Source organism: Protomyctophum bolini (assembly GCF_963924005.1).
Source record: "Protomyctophum bolini genome assembly, chromosome: 8".
Classification (NCBI taxonomy): domain Eukaryota; kingdom Metazoa; phylum Chordata; class Actinopteri; order Myctophiformes; family Myctophidae; genus Protomyctophum; species Protomyctophum bolini.
Window position 1 is genome coordinate 37,762,930 of NC_137869.1, and position 14,395 is coordinate 37,777,324.

At 42.5% G+C, this 14,395-nt stretch overlaps 1 protein-coding gene and 1 long non-coding RNA gene across 4 annotated transcripts in view; both read left to right on the forward strand.

Annotated features, from left to right (window-relative positions):
* LOC308320344 overlaps positions 1-14,395 on the forward strand; it is a 319,513-nt gene that overhangs the window by 76,335 nt on the left and 228,783 nt on the right. The gene's annotated exons all lie outside the window — the stretch shown is intronic.
* The window catches only part of LOC308320341 (carboxyl-terminal PDZ ligand of neuronal nitric oxide synthase protein-like), a 183,822-nt gene that overhangs the window by 74,099 nt on the left and 95,328 nt on the right, over positions 1-14,395 (forward strand). For all 3 annotated transcript variants that reach the window (XM_080770663.1, XM_080770664.1, XM_080770665.1), the window contains one exon: positions 12,607-12,715. In XM_080770663.1, the coding sequence (XP_080626789.1) occupies positions 12,607-12,715 (109 nt within the window). The remainder of the gene's footprint in view (positions 1-12,606; positions 12,716-14,395) is intronic.

A 14,395-nucleotide genomic window follows, 5' to 3' on the forward strand; every position in this document is an offset into this window, starting at 1 on the left:
ATTTAAGTACATTTAAGTCTTAAATTGTTTGTTATCCACCTAAGTCACCTGAATAGTGGTGACAATGTAAGTAAGTAAGTAAGTAAGTAAGATACTGTAAGTTTTTCAGTTTTTACCACAATGGTGCAATGGATTCATTCAAAACTATAATTGCAAAGTATTGTGGAATATGAAACGCTTCCCTCTTAGGTTTTCTGCTCCCAAGAAAGCAGACGAAGCGTAAAGAGTACCTCAATCGATAGTCACTTTGAACTGCCAAGGACATGGTGGGACACACATGACACACACGTTTCCTATATGAAACATCATCGGACGCTCGCATGCTGCTGAGCAGGTTCAAGGCTCAGCTCTCCGCTTTACGATTTTGGGGGCGAGAGAGAGTTGACATTTCCAGATGGTTTACAATGTGGCTGCTTTGGACCATATGTTATTTGAAGTGTTATTTCCCCTTCGGAGGCCTGGCTGATTGCTGTAATTCTGCAGGCTGGCTGTCTGGCCCCTTCCTTCAGCCTTTCAGTGTGATGTCTGTGTACTGTAGGCTCGGCCGGTCTACTCTAGCTCACTAGCCCATTCTGACCGGGCACCCATTTTGGTGTTGGCATCATGTTATGCTTTACCTATTGAAAAATAGCAGATCTACAAGCTCATATCGCGCCACCGAGTGGCGCGATACGAGCTTGTAGGTCTGCTATTTTTGAAAAATTCGAAGAACGACTGACATTTTTAGAATCTGATCTCAGGTCAGAATGGGTTCATCAGACCAGTGTGTGTCCAGTGGAAACCTCGTATGAATCTGATCTCAGGTCAGAATGGGCTAGGCTGCCCAGTAAACAGCTTGACAGACGCACGATAAGCCTCCCGGCTGCCTTCTGGAAGAGTCAGTGTGAGGTCAAAGAGAAGGTGTGTCTGTGTGTGACTGGTGAGAGTAAGATTTTACCCAAGAATTTGTGTACACACACGTCACACACATTTACTGTATGCATCCATGAATGTCATTTTTAACGAATTACTCTCATGTACTCTGTAGCAGCCTGCCCACACTACAGTATGTTAGCTCGGAGGCTTTTGGCTGCTTCCCGTGTGTGCGTGCGTGCGTGCGTGCGTGGCACTACTAGCGAAGGCTTTGCTCACAGTCAATTACTATCAATCTTTTGATTGTGCAGTCGAAGCACACCCTGATACACCGCGATAAGGAACACAGTCACTGATCGAGGGTGCGCGCACGCACACACACACACACACACACAAACACACACACACACACACAGTGACACACACAGGTCCTAGATTGAAATGTACAGCCCAGATAGATCGTAACTGCCTCAGAACTTAATTTATTCCTATGCAATCTCTATCTAAGCAGGGAGCTTTTCTTCTTCTGTTTGGACTGTCCAGTTGAATCTCAATACTCTCTTCTCCCACAGGAACTCCACTGCATTAGGATATCTCAAAAGAACCACTTTCATGCCAAGAAATAATGAGGTGCCAAATATAGGATTGAAACATTAGCATAATAAGCCCATGGCTAACACATTGCTGGAAGTCTTTCAGGAGCAACAGGTTACTTTCAACAAAGTACTTTTTTATTTTTTTATTCAATGGAATCAGAAAACCTTTTTCTCAAACGTGTCGGGGTTGTATTAGAAAAAAAAGTATGAAAACCGAAACACAGGAGAACAATGTCCCGTATCTATTCCAGGAGATAAAACTCCACATTCCAACCGGCGACTGCTCTGTTTTAGTACAGTGCTGGACTGCTGCCCAAATGTTGTGAGAAATAACATGAGCCAGACTTAAACACTGGCACTAGAGAACCCCCGACTGTGTCTTCCCCCGCAATACGGCCCGTCTTGCCCCCCTGCTGTGAATATGACTGCACAGACAAAACATTTGTAAAGCAGCGGGGCCTCATCGTTTCAGCTGTTCTGAGTTCATGAAAGAGCAAAGTCCCGCTGACCTCTGCTCTGCTTGCTATAGTTTATAATTCCATTCACCAACGCTATCGGGTAATGTTCCAACTATCACTGCCACACTGCTGAACAGGCACTGAGCCCTTTCCATGTTATTCAAAAGCTCATATTTTATATTCCTGTGAGTATATACTCCATTCCCACACACTTCCCACATACATATTTGATATCTGCTGCTATGAGAATGAAGTCTCTTATTTGCACAAGAGTTACTGTAACTACTCTTCTCTGGCTTTAGTTTTCTTAGTACACACACTTTATATTTGACTTTTTTTTGTTTTATTTTCCTATTCTTATTCACGGTAGCTTGTACAGAACATAAGTTGACCCAATCTTCACGTCTAATTGTGTGACATGCCAAAGTGAAACTGAAGTTGCCTAGTAGTTTCTGCTGTCAGAAGGTCATGTTATACAATGTCTCATTGAGATAATACATATTTTTTTCATGTCGTATGAAAACAGGGAATCATAGCTTCAAATTGACATTGGTTGTTCAGTTTGACCCACCAGTTTTGCAGAACATGGCGAGTTGAGAAAACAGGCTTGAAAGGTTCACTTCTGTGGATTCTATCTAACATTACACTAAAATAAATAATCTGTTTTTCTCCTCTCCTGAACAGTTAGTCTTGCCGCCATGACTGTCTCTGTATATTAAAAAAAAAATAGAAATATTGGCACCTATTTGCCACTCAGCTAGGGCAAGCCAGTATAATTCCTGTCAGTCTGTCTATCCAATGTTTCTCTCAAATTGAGAACTGATCACAGCTCATCATGCACTCTGCAACATGCTGATTGAACATTGATTTGTTCAATATTGTCAATTTGCGTAAAAATGTTTCAGAGAGGAGCCTTATTTCCATTCAAGTGGCTGTGTTTGTTTTGGTTTGTTATGAGGTTCCCATCCTCTATTCATCCACTTATTAAACTGCTGTAGAGAGCTCCATTGAATTTAACCAAATAGATTTATTTTTAAGTGGTGCAACCACTTCCTTAAGTGACTGTGTGTGGCTGGGTGCGTCTGAGCACGAAAAAAGCATGGTTGTTTTTCACTGTGTGTGTGTGTGTGTGTGTGTGTGTGTGTGTGTGTGTGTGTGTGTGTGTGTGTGTGTGTGTGTGTGTGTGTGTTTTAGAGGAAAAAAATGGGCACAAGATACAGATGCAAGTGGTTATATGGCAGTATGTTCTGTAACCCTACCTGACTGTGTGCAAATGACTGTACAGTCAATTTTACTAAACACTTCCACTTCCTCTTGGCAATTATCTTTGTACTATTGGGGTTTTCCATATAGTACAGTCACTTGGGATGAGCTGGTAAGATGTACTGTAGGCTCACTGTACATATACACACATACGGGCGGCGTACGCACATGCACACGTGCATTTGGGACCATAACATGCACACGGTGCAATTCATAGTTGAAAAGCAACACATTTTGAAAGCATGCAGTTTCCCTTCAAGCTGTTTTGAGTATAAACCCTACATTTCCCAGTAGGGGCAAATTCACCATGGAGGAACCCTTTGTAGATACAGTGGGACATAAATAAGAACGAACACACACACACACGCACATGCACATGCACATGCACACACACACACACACACACACACACACACACACACACACACACACACACACACACACACTAAAAACGGAGGATTTGCGGCATACCCAAAGATTTCTTCCTTTTTTTAAAGCTAACTTTTGAGTGTTTTGTGTACCTCGGCTTTGCTTCTAGAAACACACATCTCCCACAGTGTTAAGTAAGCCTTAAATAAAACGTCTGGGTTTCCCAGGCTAAGTAAGCCTCAGCAGACATGCAGACTCACATCCAGCACACGCCTTTGGAGTGATTCACCCATGGCTCTGAATACACATGTGGGATATAGAGATGTCGCGCTCACAGTAAGTTAAATAAGTATTGGAGCAATGTTTCAATGGTTGCAGGCCCATTTCTCACGACACAATTGTGAGCTTGTAGATCTGCTGTCCTTTTTGTTGTGAGCGTGTATAGATCCAGTTTCACTATAGGGTCCTGGGGAGACGTCTAATTTCTCTTTTGAGTCTCGAGCAAGAACAGTTCAGGAAGTTTGTGTTTTGAGGAGTAGTGGAGGCGAGGATCAGAGGAGACTTAATTAGAAGCCCTCACACACAGCTGTGGTGCAGATGAGAGGACCAGCCCTGACACCTTAGTCTCCCGGCAGTTCTATTGATTGATTGATTTATTGATTTATTTCTCAGTATGTAGAATGGGTACATTTCAAACGAATGTTAACATTCACAATGTTAACATTACGTAGCTTTTCTTTGGTCTGGGGGTTTTCTGGATCAAACAAGTGCTCTGATTGGCCCGTGGACTGTGAGTCCACAAATCCCATATTATGACATAGGAATCTGCCAGCAGATGTCACTGTTGAGGCCTAGTTTTCATTGCAGCTCAAAGGGCTTCAGAACACACAGAAAATACCACCATACCACAGGAAATATGCTGAATGTTAAAAGTTCAGGTTGTTTGGGTGTAATTGATCTCATAAAACCTAAAGGAAAAAATAAAAATAAATGAAAATGAATGTCATGAAACCTTTAACCCATTTTGGGCGGGAACCCCTTTTGGTGTTTTAAACATTATGTTGTAATTTAGCTATTGACAAATAGCAGATCTACAAGCTCATAGCGCGCCACCGAGTGGCGCGCTACGAGCTTGTAGGTCTGCTATTTTTGAAAAATCTTAGATGGGGTTCAGAGGCCTCTTACCTAAAAATGTTGGGTTCCTTGACATGAACTATTGAACACCACTGTTACAAAAACATAAGGTTTTTCAGAAAACTGTCCAAAATGGGTTAAATGAGCACTCCAGATTTGACTGTGTGTGCTGCTTCCCTTTAGTCTTAATAGCCCTGCTGGTGTCCATTTAACACTGCGTAGCCGTGATGTACGACTTGTGTTTGTCGGTCTCATCCGTCCTTTTCTCCTTTTTCTTCCACCGTTTCATTCGTTCCCCCGATTTATCTCCTCCTTCCTAATGCGGCTGGTAGACATGTCTTGTTCAGTCTGGGTGATGTATTGCTGCTGCAGGTTTTTAGTTTTGGTTCGCTGCTGTTGTTGTCGTCACTGATCCTCTGCTTTTCTCAGGCTTTGGGTCCAGACAGACAAATAAAGCCCTGTATTCCCCACTTTTGTCTTTAATTAAAAATGCAGACGCACGCACGCACCATAGACTGTAAAAAATATGTACAAAGCGTTCCCCGGGTCTAACATGAACGTAGAATGAAGCCTGTCAGTCCTTGTACTGGAAGTCGCCATCTTTCTAGATCCGTTTGGGCCCAGCTGGCCCATTGGCTGGCCCAGACAACGAGGCGGGACTTCCCCCCCCTTCTTCTTCGTTGGTTTTTATTTTGACTCGAGTGGGTGGGGGATCCCGTTCATAGACTGTAACGGTAGCCACGCCCCTCAGAACATGTGCGACTTTATGGTAATTTATTTTATAAATGGGACCATCATTTTCCAAAAATAATATTATGACATTAGAAATGAGACTTTAAACTAGTGACTGGAAGCAAAAAGTATTCATGACCATGTTTATTAAGGTAATACAGTCTAGGTGAAGTTGGGCCCAAATACATGGACTTCTATGAGGCTATGGGTTTTTCTGGGCCCAATGACAGCGCCACAACAGGCTATTATATGAACTTTCAGGAAATCCCGATTTCCTTGTGGCTTCACAAAATATCTGTCTGACTGCCCCCCTGGCACGCACGCACACACTCACACAAAACATTCAATGTACTTTCCGAATTGGTTTGGCCTTCAAGTTATAACAATTCTACAAAGCAATTTAAATTGGGTCAACCTGGGTGTAAATTACAGCATGCGACGGTGTCTTGGACCCGTGTTGATTAAACATGCAGCACTATGCACTTCTATCCTTCTAGCCTCCAATTCACCTCCCATAGCAGACCGTTTCTCTATCTCTCTCTCTCTCTCTCTCTGTCTTCCCTACAGCGACGTTACATCTTACTCCCCTCCCTCTTTTCCTCTTTCTTCTCTCCACTTTCTAAGTCCTGTCCGGTTTCCTCCAGTCGTACCTTTCCACCTTGCTTTCCTTCCTCCATGCCTGGCTGACCGCCGGCTGACCGCCGGCCGGCCTTCCTTCCTTCCTACTCCACAACGTCATAACATATACAGTCACTGGGCTTCTTTTTCCGAGGGGTCTGAGAGGTTTGTTTTTGTTTCTCACAACCACTGTGTATACTGTACTTTCTCAACCTTGAAGCGGCCCGGAAACGTATGTACGTTCTTGAATGTAAGAAAGTAATTTGCTGTTGGTAATCCTTCAACTTTTCAAGTCAAGGCCAGTCCAGGCATCGCCGTATACAGTATGTATTACTGTACATGCTCTGGTGGCGTGGCCTATAGCATAACCTTTCCATCACACTGGGCACATTTTGTCTCGCTCACGTCCTGGAGCCATGATGGACTGAGGGTGACAGTAAGGTGATCAAGAAGGGTTCTCTGTCATCCATCAGAATCTATCTTATAGTTGCAATCTCTCTAGGTCGTCCTCAGACGAGCCCTTCCATCGTCGTTTCCAGTCATCCCGGTTCTCCATACATCCGGCCAGCTCGTTGGTACTTTGCGCTCCTGCGTCGTCCTTGAGTACATCCACGTATGTTAGCGTGGGACGTCCTCGTGACCGGTGCCCGTGTGTTGGATCCCACAGCACTAGTTTGCCGGCTGGCAGCTCTTGGTGTCTTTTGGCAGTGGCCTGCTAGTCTCATTCTCCTGGCTGCTATTTTCTGGCTCACCCTTGGCATTCCATCATACAGATTTGTGTTGGTAACATGTGTGCTCTTATTGCAATCAATAGTATATCATAGACATAGAGGATGGTGATACCATATAAATAGTACAGTTGCAGTGGTTGAAGGTTGTCTCCCTGCTCTTCGATTGTGTTGTTCATTCATCGTTATCATTATCATTCTGGGTGCGGATGACCCTTTAACTGCGTCAACATTGCCAGCTTCACTTTGACATGAGAAATATTTTTTTGTCTCCACCAGGCCGAAGGCATGGGGAGAGACTTTCTTATATATACTATATATCTATGTATGATGAACATGGCATGACTAAAATATCTAGAAAACGCATATTACAAACATAAACAAAAACCAGGAAAGTGTTGAAAGTTGTGCCCTAAAAATCATTAAAATAAGATCTGTTTGCAAAAGGGGTGAAGTGGCCTTTTAACACACTTTGGGCGGGAACCCCCTTTGGTGTTTTAAGCATTATGTTATGCTTTAGCTATTGAAAAATAGCAGATCTACAAGCTCATAGCGCGCCACCGAGTGGCGCACTATGAGCTTGTAGGTCTGCTATTTTTGAAAGATCTAATAACGACTGACAATCTGACATAGACACATAGCTTTTTTTTTTTTTAAACTAAAGGATGTAGAAGACATTTTTAGAATCTGATCTCAGGTCAAAATGTGTTAAGTGTTACTTGGTTACTTTCCACCACTGCCCACTTCCATAACCATTACATTGCGGTAGGTGGTATAGGTATAGCCTATATGCAGCGCAGCCTGCGGTATGTGGTATAGGTATAGCCTATATGCAGCGCAGCCTGCGGTATGTGGTATAGGTATAGCCTATATGCAGCGCAGCCTGCCGAGCCACAAGGACTCCCTCCCTCCCTCCCGGATGGATGGATGGATTTCCTCACATAGGAAATGATGCGAGGCCAGAGAATGCCCTTCCAGGAAGCAGCGGCGCCCTGACTCAATAGACTGATGTGGGCTGTCTTTGTCCCCTCCAAGTATCCTTGGGTTCAGTTTCCAGGGTCACGTTCAGACGATATCCCACCTGGGGATAGTGTTACTGAGCTGTTATAGCAGTGGCCTCTTATAGATTTCCAATAACAGGATGTCAAATGCGCCGAGATCATATTAATGCGAGAATGTTTCGTCTTTTTTTTTAAATATCCTAGAGCATGATGCTAAATATAAATTGAAAATACACAAGCTGGCGCACGCACACGCACACACAGTACACACAACTTTTAACTCTTTGTTCGAGTATATGCAATTATGCAGCTCCTCCTTAGACATCGAAAGTGCTACACTTCTGTGGTCATGGATACATGTGGTAAATGGTGCATTTATATAGCGCCTTTATCCAAGGCGCTTTACATAGCTTGTGCATTACATTCACCCATTCACACACACATTCACACACCAATGCCGGAGGAAACCATGCAAGGCACCAACCTGCACATCGGGAGCAATTGGGGGTTCAGAGTCTTGCTCAAGGACACTTTGACACTAACTCTGGGGGAGCCCGGGTTCGAACTGGCAACCCAGTCACTCTGCCCCTGACCCCCTGTGTGCTGTCTGTATGTGTGCTGTGTTCTTTTTCTTGTTGCCTTGTTACTCTGTGTGTGTGTGTGTGTGTGTGTGTGTGTGTGTGTGTGTGTGTGTGTGTGCACACACGTGTGTAGTGCCTCGTCTGTGATTTATAGCAGTTTTATTTCATGGGCAGCCATTTATCACAGGGACAACGCGGCCAGGGCCCTCTGAAACAAGCCTACTTAATTACTCAGACACCATTATGGAAGCCCCCTGCTGCGTGATAAATTCAGCCTCTTAACCAGAGGGCTCATTAATAATACCTGTAACTGTGTGTGTACAGTACATGTTGTCAATTAGTGAGGGACGTCTCCCCCTCGTTATCGCCACACCGAGGCTCTTGTTAAAAGCTGCGTGAGTGGACGCACGCGGGTGAAATGACCCGTCCACGTCTTCCGACAGACATACTAGGTGTTCCAGCAAGCCCAAGCCAGTAGTCACTTTGAGTGGCACCACACAAAGCCACAGGTGAACATGTCGGACATTACTATTACTAACCCTATACCCCAAACCCCAGGCCTAAACATAACATGTTCATGTGGTGTCATTAAAATTGATGTGTACATGGTACACTGACTATCGAGAAAATAAAAACATTACGGCACTTAATTTGAAAAAGGTTGCAGACCCCTGGACTAGTGTGTTTATGTGTGGGTGTGTGATTATAATGTGTGTGCATTTGCTGCTTATCGCTTTTCAAAAGCATTCTGCTGACAAAGGCCATTCCAGCCAGCCACTACGTGTCACGATTCAGTTCTTGATGAAAATAGCCGATCTACAAGCTCACAATGTGTCGCTTGACTTCGCTTCTGCGAAGTGTTGCGAGTTTGTAGATCGCCAATATTATTTGTCATATAAATGGGGCTTAACAGAGCGGCGTCATAAATCATGCGCTCTGTTCTCTCTCCTCCCACTTGGACAGAAAGATTGCTCTCCCTTCTCCCTGTCTCTCAAATACCTAGTTATTAGTAAAATGTGAGTAAGAACTGTTTTCTTTTTGTCATTACTTACTCATGTTCAAGTTCACAAGTTTATAATCAAGGGTTTTATTATTGTTCAAGGATTCATGTTTGTTCATTGCACTGCATACTTACATTTGTACAACTGTAACTATTGCAGGAGTGAAATAGAGCACAGAATAAAGTGTAAAAAGCACAAAAAAGATAAGTATATAGCACTAAGCACATATCAATAATGGTCTACTATCTTTTATAGCTAAAGAATAGCAATGTAATAAAATAAGATGACATATTGTGCAATGTTGCTGATGTGAGGTTGTTCTAGGCTTCTGAAGAAGTGGTTTTGGCTCCTAAATGAGATAATGTTTAGCTGAAGGCTGTATCCTGACTGACTGAGCATCTCTTTTGCGTGACGCTGAGAAATGAAAGGCTGCGGTCAAACAAGGTTTTCATTCTCCATATCGTTTTCCCTGCCCTGTAATTAGATTCACAAACGTTTGCCCGGGGCCTAATGTTTATGAAAATGGCACCAATGTTTCGCCATCCGTCGTACAAACTCTGTTTCACCCCACAGCTTCCTCTCGTCCCCGACTGCTGTACGGGATACCGGAGAACTCGCCGGTTTACCGACTCGCCGCGGTTTAGTGCATTTTAGTTTTGACTTGACCTTCAGAGAGAGGATAGTTGTTTAGAGTTTACACTAGATGAAGTGGGAATGCTAAAGTTTAAACACCAAAGTACCGGAACAATGTAACTTTTTATCATTGAATAGCTGACCATTTAATTGCACAAAACAAGTTGAGCTCTGTCTGGTTTACCTCTGGCAAGGTACACTTACTGCCAACTGATGATGTCTCTACTCTCTACTGGCAAGGTGCACTTACTGCCAACTGTGTCTCTTTTATTATTGCCTGCAATCTCGATCTCTCTCGCTGTCCCTGTAGGCACGTTCATCTGTAAAGGAGACAAATTGTTTTGTTTTACACTCAAGTTTAAAGAGAGAGTTCTGAGCGAGCTTAGGCTTGGTGTGTGGTGTAGTACTGTACATATACTGTACATATACATATACATATAGCTCTATACCGACTTCAGGACAGAAGGCTGGTGGTCATCATGACATCATATGCTAGCTGGGTGGCCGGAGGCGAAGGTGCCAAAACGCACACACACAGTCGCACGCGCACACACATGGATGAGAGGCTAAACACACAAACACACACACACACACACGCACAATGTGACCTGTTCTGCCAAAGTCAGTTTGAATTAGGATGTAGCTGAAAACACATTTGAGGTTGTGTGAAGTAATCGAAGTTCCATTTTAATGTTATTCTTGTGCTGCATGTATACCCAAAGAGGTCACATTACAAATGGACTGTATAACCAACCAGCCCTGTTGTGGGGTTGAAATGGTCTCAAACAGCTAATCAGCCAGCCAGTACGCATACAGTACCACATAATTTCTGCATCCTGCGTTCCAATGTAGCTCATTTGTTACATGTTTCCATTCTGTCTCAATGGCGTCTCATAGACCCTAGTAATCATTCTAATCAATGCCAAAAGAGAGGGAGAGGAAAACAAAAAAGATGCAAGTTGTATCTTGGCCAATTTCTTTGCTGTTTGGATCAAATGTATGTTACCATGTGTGGGGTCTGCATCCCTGACTTTGGTTTTGCTTTGGGTAAAAATAAAAGAAATCCTTTATCCTAAAGGCGACTTATTGTCGCCACCAGGCCGAAAGCGTGGCCGAGACTATGTTTTCTGTTTTTCCGTGCGTGCGTGTGCGTACGTGCGCCATTGCTTTTACCATTATTCCTACAGATTTTGTCCAAACATCACACAATCATTATCTCTACCATATAGTTATGTGATCAGGATGGATCTGTCCGATTTTTCTTTTGCATAAGTGGTCCGTTTTGAACCAAATGCTTCAAATCATGCACGCAGTGACCGATTGCCGTGAAACGTCACATTGTCCTGTTATAATTTGAACTACTGTTATATATAGTTAGTTATACAATATATTATCTATCTCTATGGTCAAGACAGACCTTCATATTGCATCCTCATTCCCTAAGATTGACTTCTACAAGCTGGCCAGGGGGAAGGAGGCCTGTGCCCCGAGGAGCACATTTCTCTGAAATGTGTTTCATTTGAAAACACATCATTTTGGTCCAGTGACACATAGTCGTGGAACAAAGTATAAATTAAGCCTAAGGGTCCTCTGATGTCATCATCATTTTTGTACAACTCACAGCATAGATCTTTGTACATAATGTCCTCCCTCCTGCAGGTTATTATTTATTATTTCTCACTATTTCTCCTTGGCGGGACGGCCTGTTATTCCTCAGTAACTCATTTCTCCCCCTTGCCCTCCTTGGCCGTAGGATATTACATATCTGTCTGCACTCAATCCCCTCATCAGAGATTGCTCTATTTTGGTCTCTGGCTTTAGTTCTCCCTATCTCCTCTACCTCATGCCATATTGTGTGTCTCCTGATTATACAGTATATTCATTTCTTTTCTGTTCTCCTTCCACATTATTCTATCACAGCTGCACATACTGTACTTCAGCCACTATCTTCATTGTTTGTCCTCTGTGTGCTGTAATAATTGTTTATTTGTCTGTTTACTACTGTAGTAATACTTTGGTTTACTCTTTCGTCACATGTTTCTTTTTAATAGTTTCATCATGATCCAAGACGACATATGTGCATACTGTGCATAATATAGTGGGGAAAAAAGACCTCGATTGTTGAGGTTTCGGTTGTTTTTTTTTGCATAAATCAGTGCTATTGAACACCCTTTACGTCTGTGTGTTGGTTAAAAAAAATACTGAACCACTGAAAGGTAGTAAAAAGTGCTTTGGACAAAACCTCTTAACTCCATTGGACCCTCAAACCTGCTAAAACAACTAACTCCACCTCCAGTAATTGACAATATATAACGTCAGTTAAGTCACAACACCAACTTTGATGAAGCAGTATTGCTTCGTTTTCAAAATATATGGTTTTCTTCATTTCCTGAAAAATGAACATTTTGGAGTTTGTTGGTTTCTTCCCGACAGCAGAGATATGTATTTCTCACGGTATCCGTCTTTACGGTATATTTACGGAAGTTCTCATGCCTTTTTCAATGTCTGAAATAAGTTATGTACAATATGAGCTCATCTCAATGGTCACCCTGCACCTGTATCCATCGCAACATTTTGTGAATTTTACTCTTTTAAATATAAATATATTACCAAACATAACTTCACATGCTTGTCTTCCAGGATATTCTACGTGTCCCACGACTCCCAGGACCTGAAGATCTTCAGCTACATCGCCAGGGATGGACAGAGCAACGTGTTCCGCTGCAACGTGTTCAAGTCCAAAAAGAAGGTGAGCTCACAGCGTCGCCTCGTTCTTTATCTTTATCCTGTACTACTTGCCCGAAGTGCCTCCGAGAGCAGACTGATTACACCTCAAAATACATGCATCAACAATATTAAATCACATTACCTACACTCTACATCATTTGGTGTGCATATATTTGAACGGGTTAAAGACTAGTATATAAATAACGTTTGGTTTGGTTCGATGCTGCAGAGTATACAATTCATCAGGCTTGTGAGAGACGGCGTTCGGCACAGCTGCAGTTTGTAGGAGTTACAGAGGTGCTTTGACACACTAACGAGACCTAACGGTCGATATATGCAGAGCTCCTCTGTGAGGTTTCTTAGTTCCGCTACGGGGCTCTCATCATCGGCCGCCAGAGGTTGGTTGTGTAGCTTGGCTGTTGAGTTTAATTTTATTTAACCCATTTAGACCTACCATCGATTCTACAAATGTCTTCTAAATCCTGACAGTTTTCTGAGAAACCTATGTTTCTATGTCAGTGGTGCTCAAAATATTTCATGTCAAGGACCTCCAAAAATATATGTAATTGGCCGCCCATCTGAAAATATCTTGTTCCAGTGACCCCCGGAAGCAAAGATTTGAGTTAAACATGTTCGCTCTGAAAGAATATATATTCCTAATTTGTGCCACATTTTCCACGTTTTTTCAAAAATAGCAGACCTACAGCTTGTAGATCTGCTATTTTTCAATAGCTAAAGTATGACACAATGCTTAAAATACCAAAATGGGTTCCCGTTCAGAATGGGTTAATGGCATATAGATATTCATTTTCATGCATCATTTAGGCCTAGACAAAAAGTTATTGCAATTGCTTGCAATAATGCTGTAGGGCCACACAGTTATCTGCAGGCAGCACTTTCCTAAAAACGTCCAGAAATACAAAGCAGTTTGAAGCACAACGCTAAAATGTGTCGCCGTACTGCACAGTCCCCCGAAATGTTTGCATTTTGATCTTGTTAACCCATTGACCTACTATAGTTTACTGTAGCACACTACTGTAGCCCTATGTGAAACAATTAAAATGATTCAAGCTCATATTGTTGATATCTGGACTTTAACCAACCAAGTGTAGCCTAGTTCATCATCATCATGCTTCGACTGTTGTCGAGATCGAGATCGTAGATGCCACGTCTTTCCATCGGGACCCGTCAGCCATTGCTTCTCCCTAGCCTAGTTATTACAGCTCAAACAACACATCTATAATACCGGGGAGGATTGCTTGTAATAACTCTGTGGCTTTGACGCTATCTTAAAATGGCTGTAGGCCTATTTGGCAGTGCAGAAACATTATTGCCTCGATGCATTATCAAGTGTCAACGAGACACAGACACACACCTCCGCAATGCTCGAAGTCTAAAGTAAATAAGTAAGTAAGTACATTTTATTTATAAAGCACCTTTCGAATCAAGGTTACAAAGTGCTGAACACTGACAATATAAAACAATCAGGTTAATCAAACATAGTAGTAAAATAATGCAAGCAATATATATATACATATATATACACACAAACACATACATATATATACACATACATACATACATACGTATACATACATACATCATAATCAATACTAAAAGATTTAAAGTGAGTCTGTAATTTTTTTCTCCAAACGCCCTTGAATATGATTAGTGTGATTGTGAGATAATCTTATTCATTCAT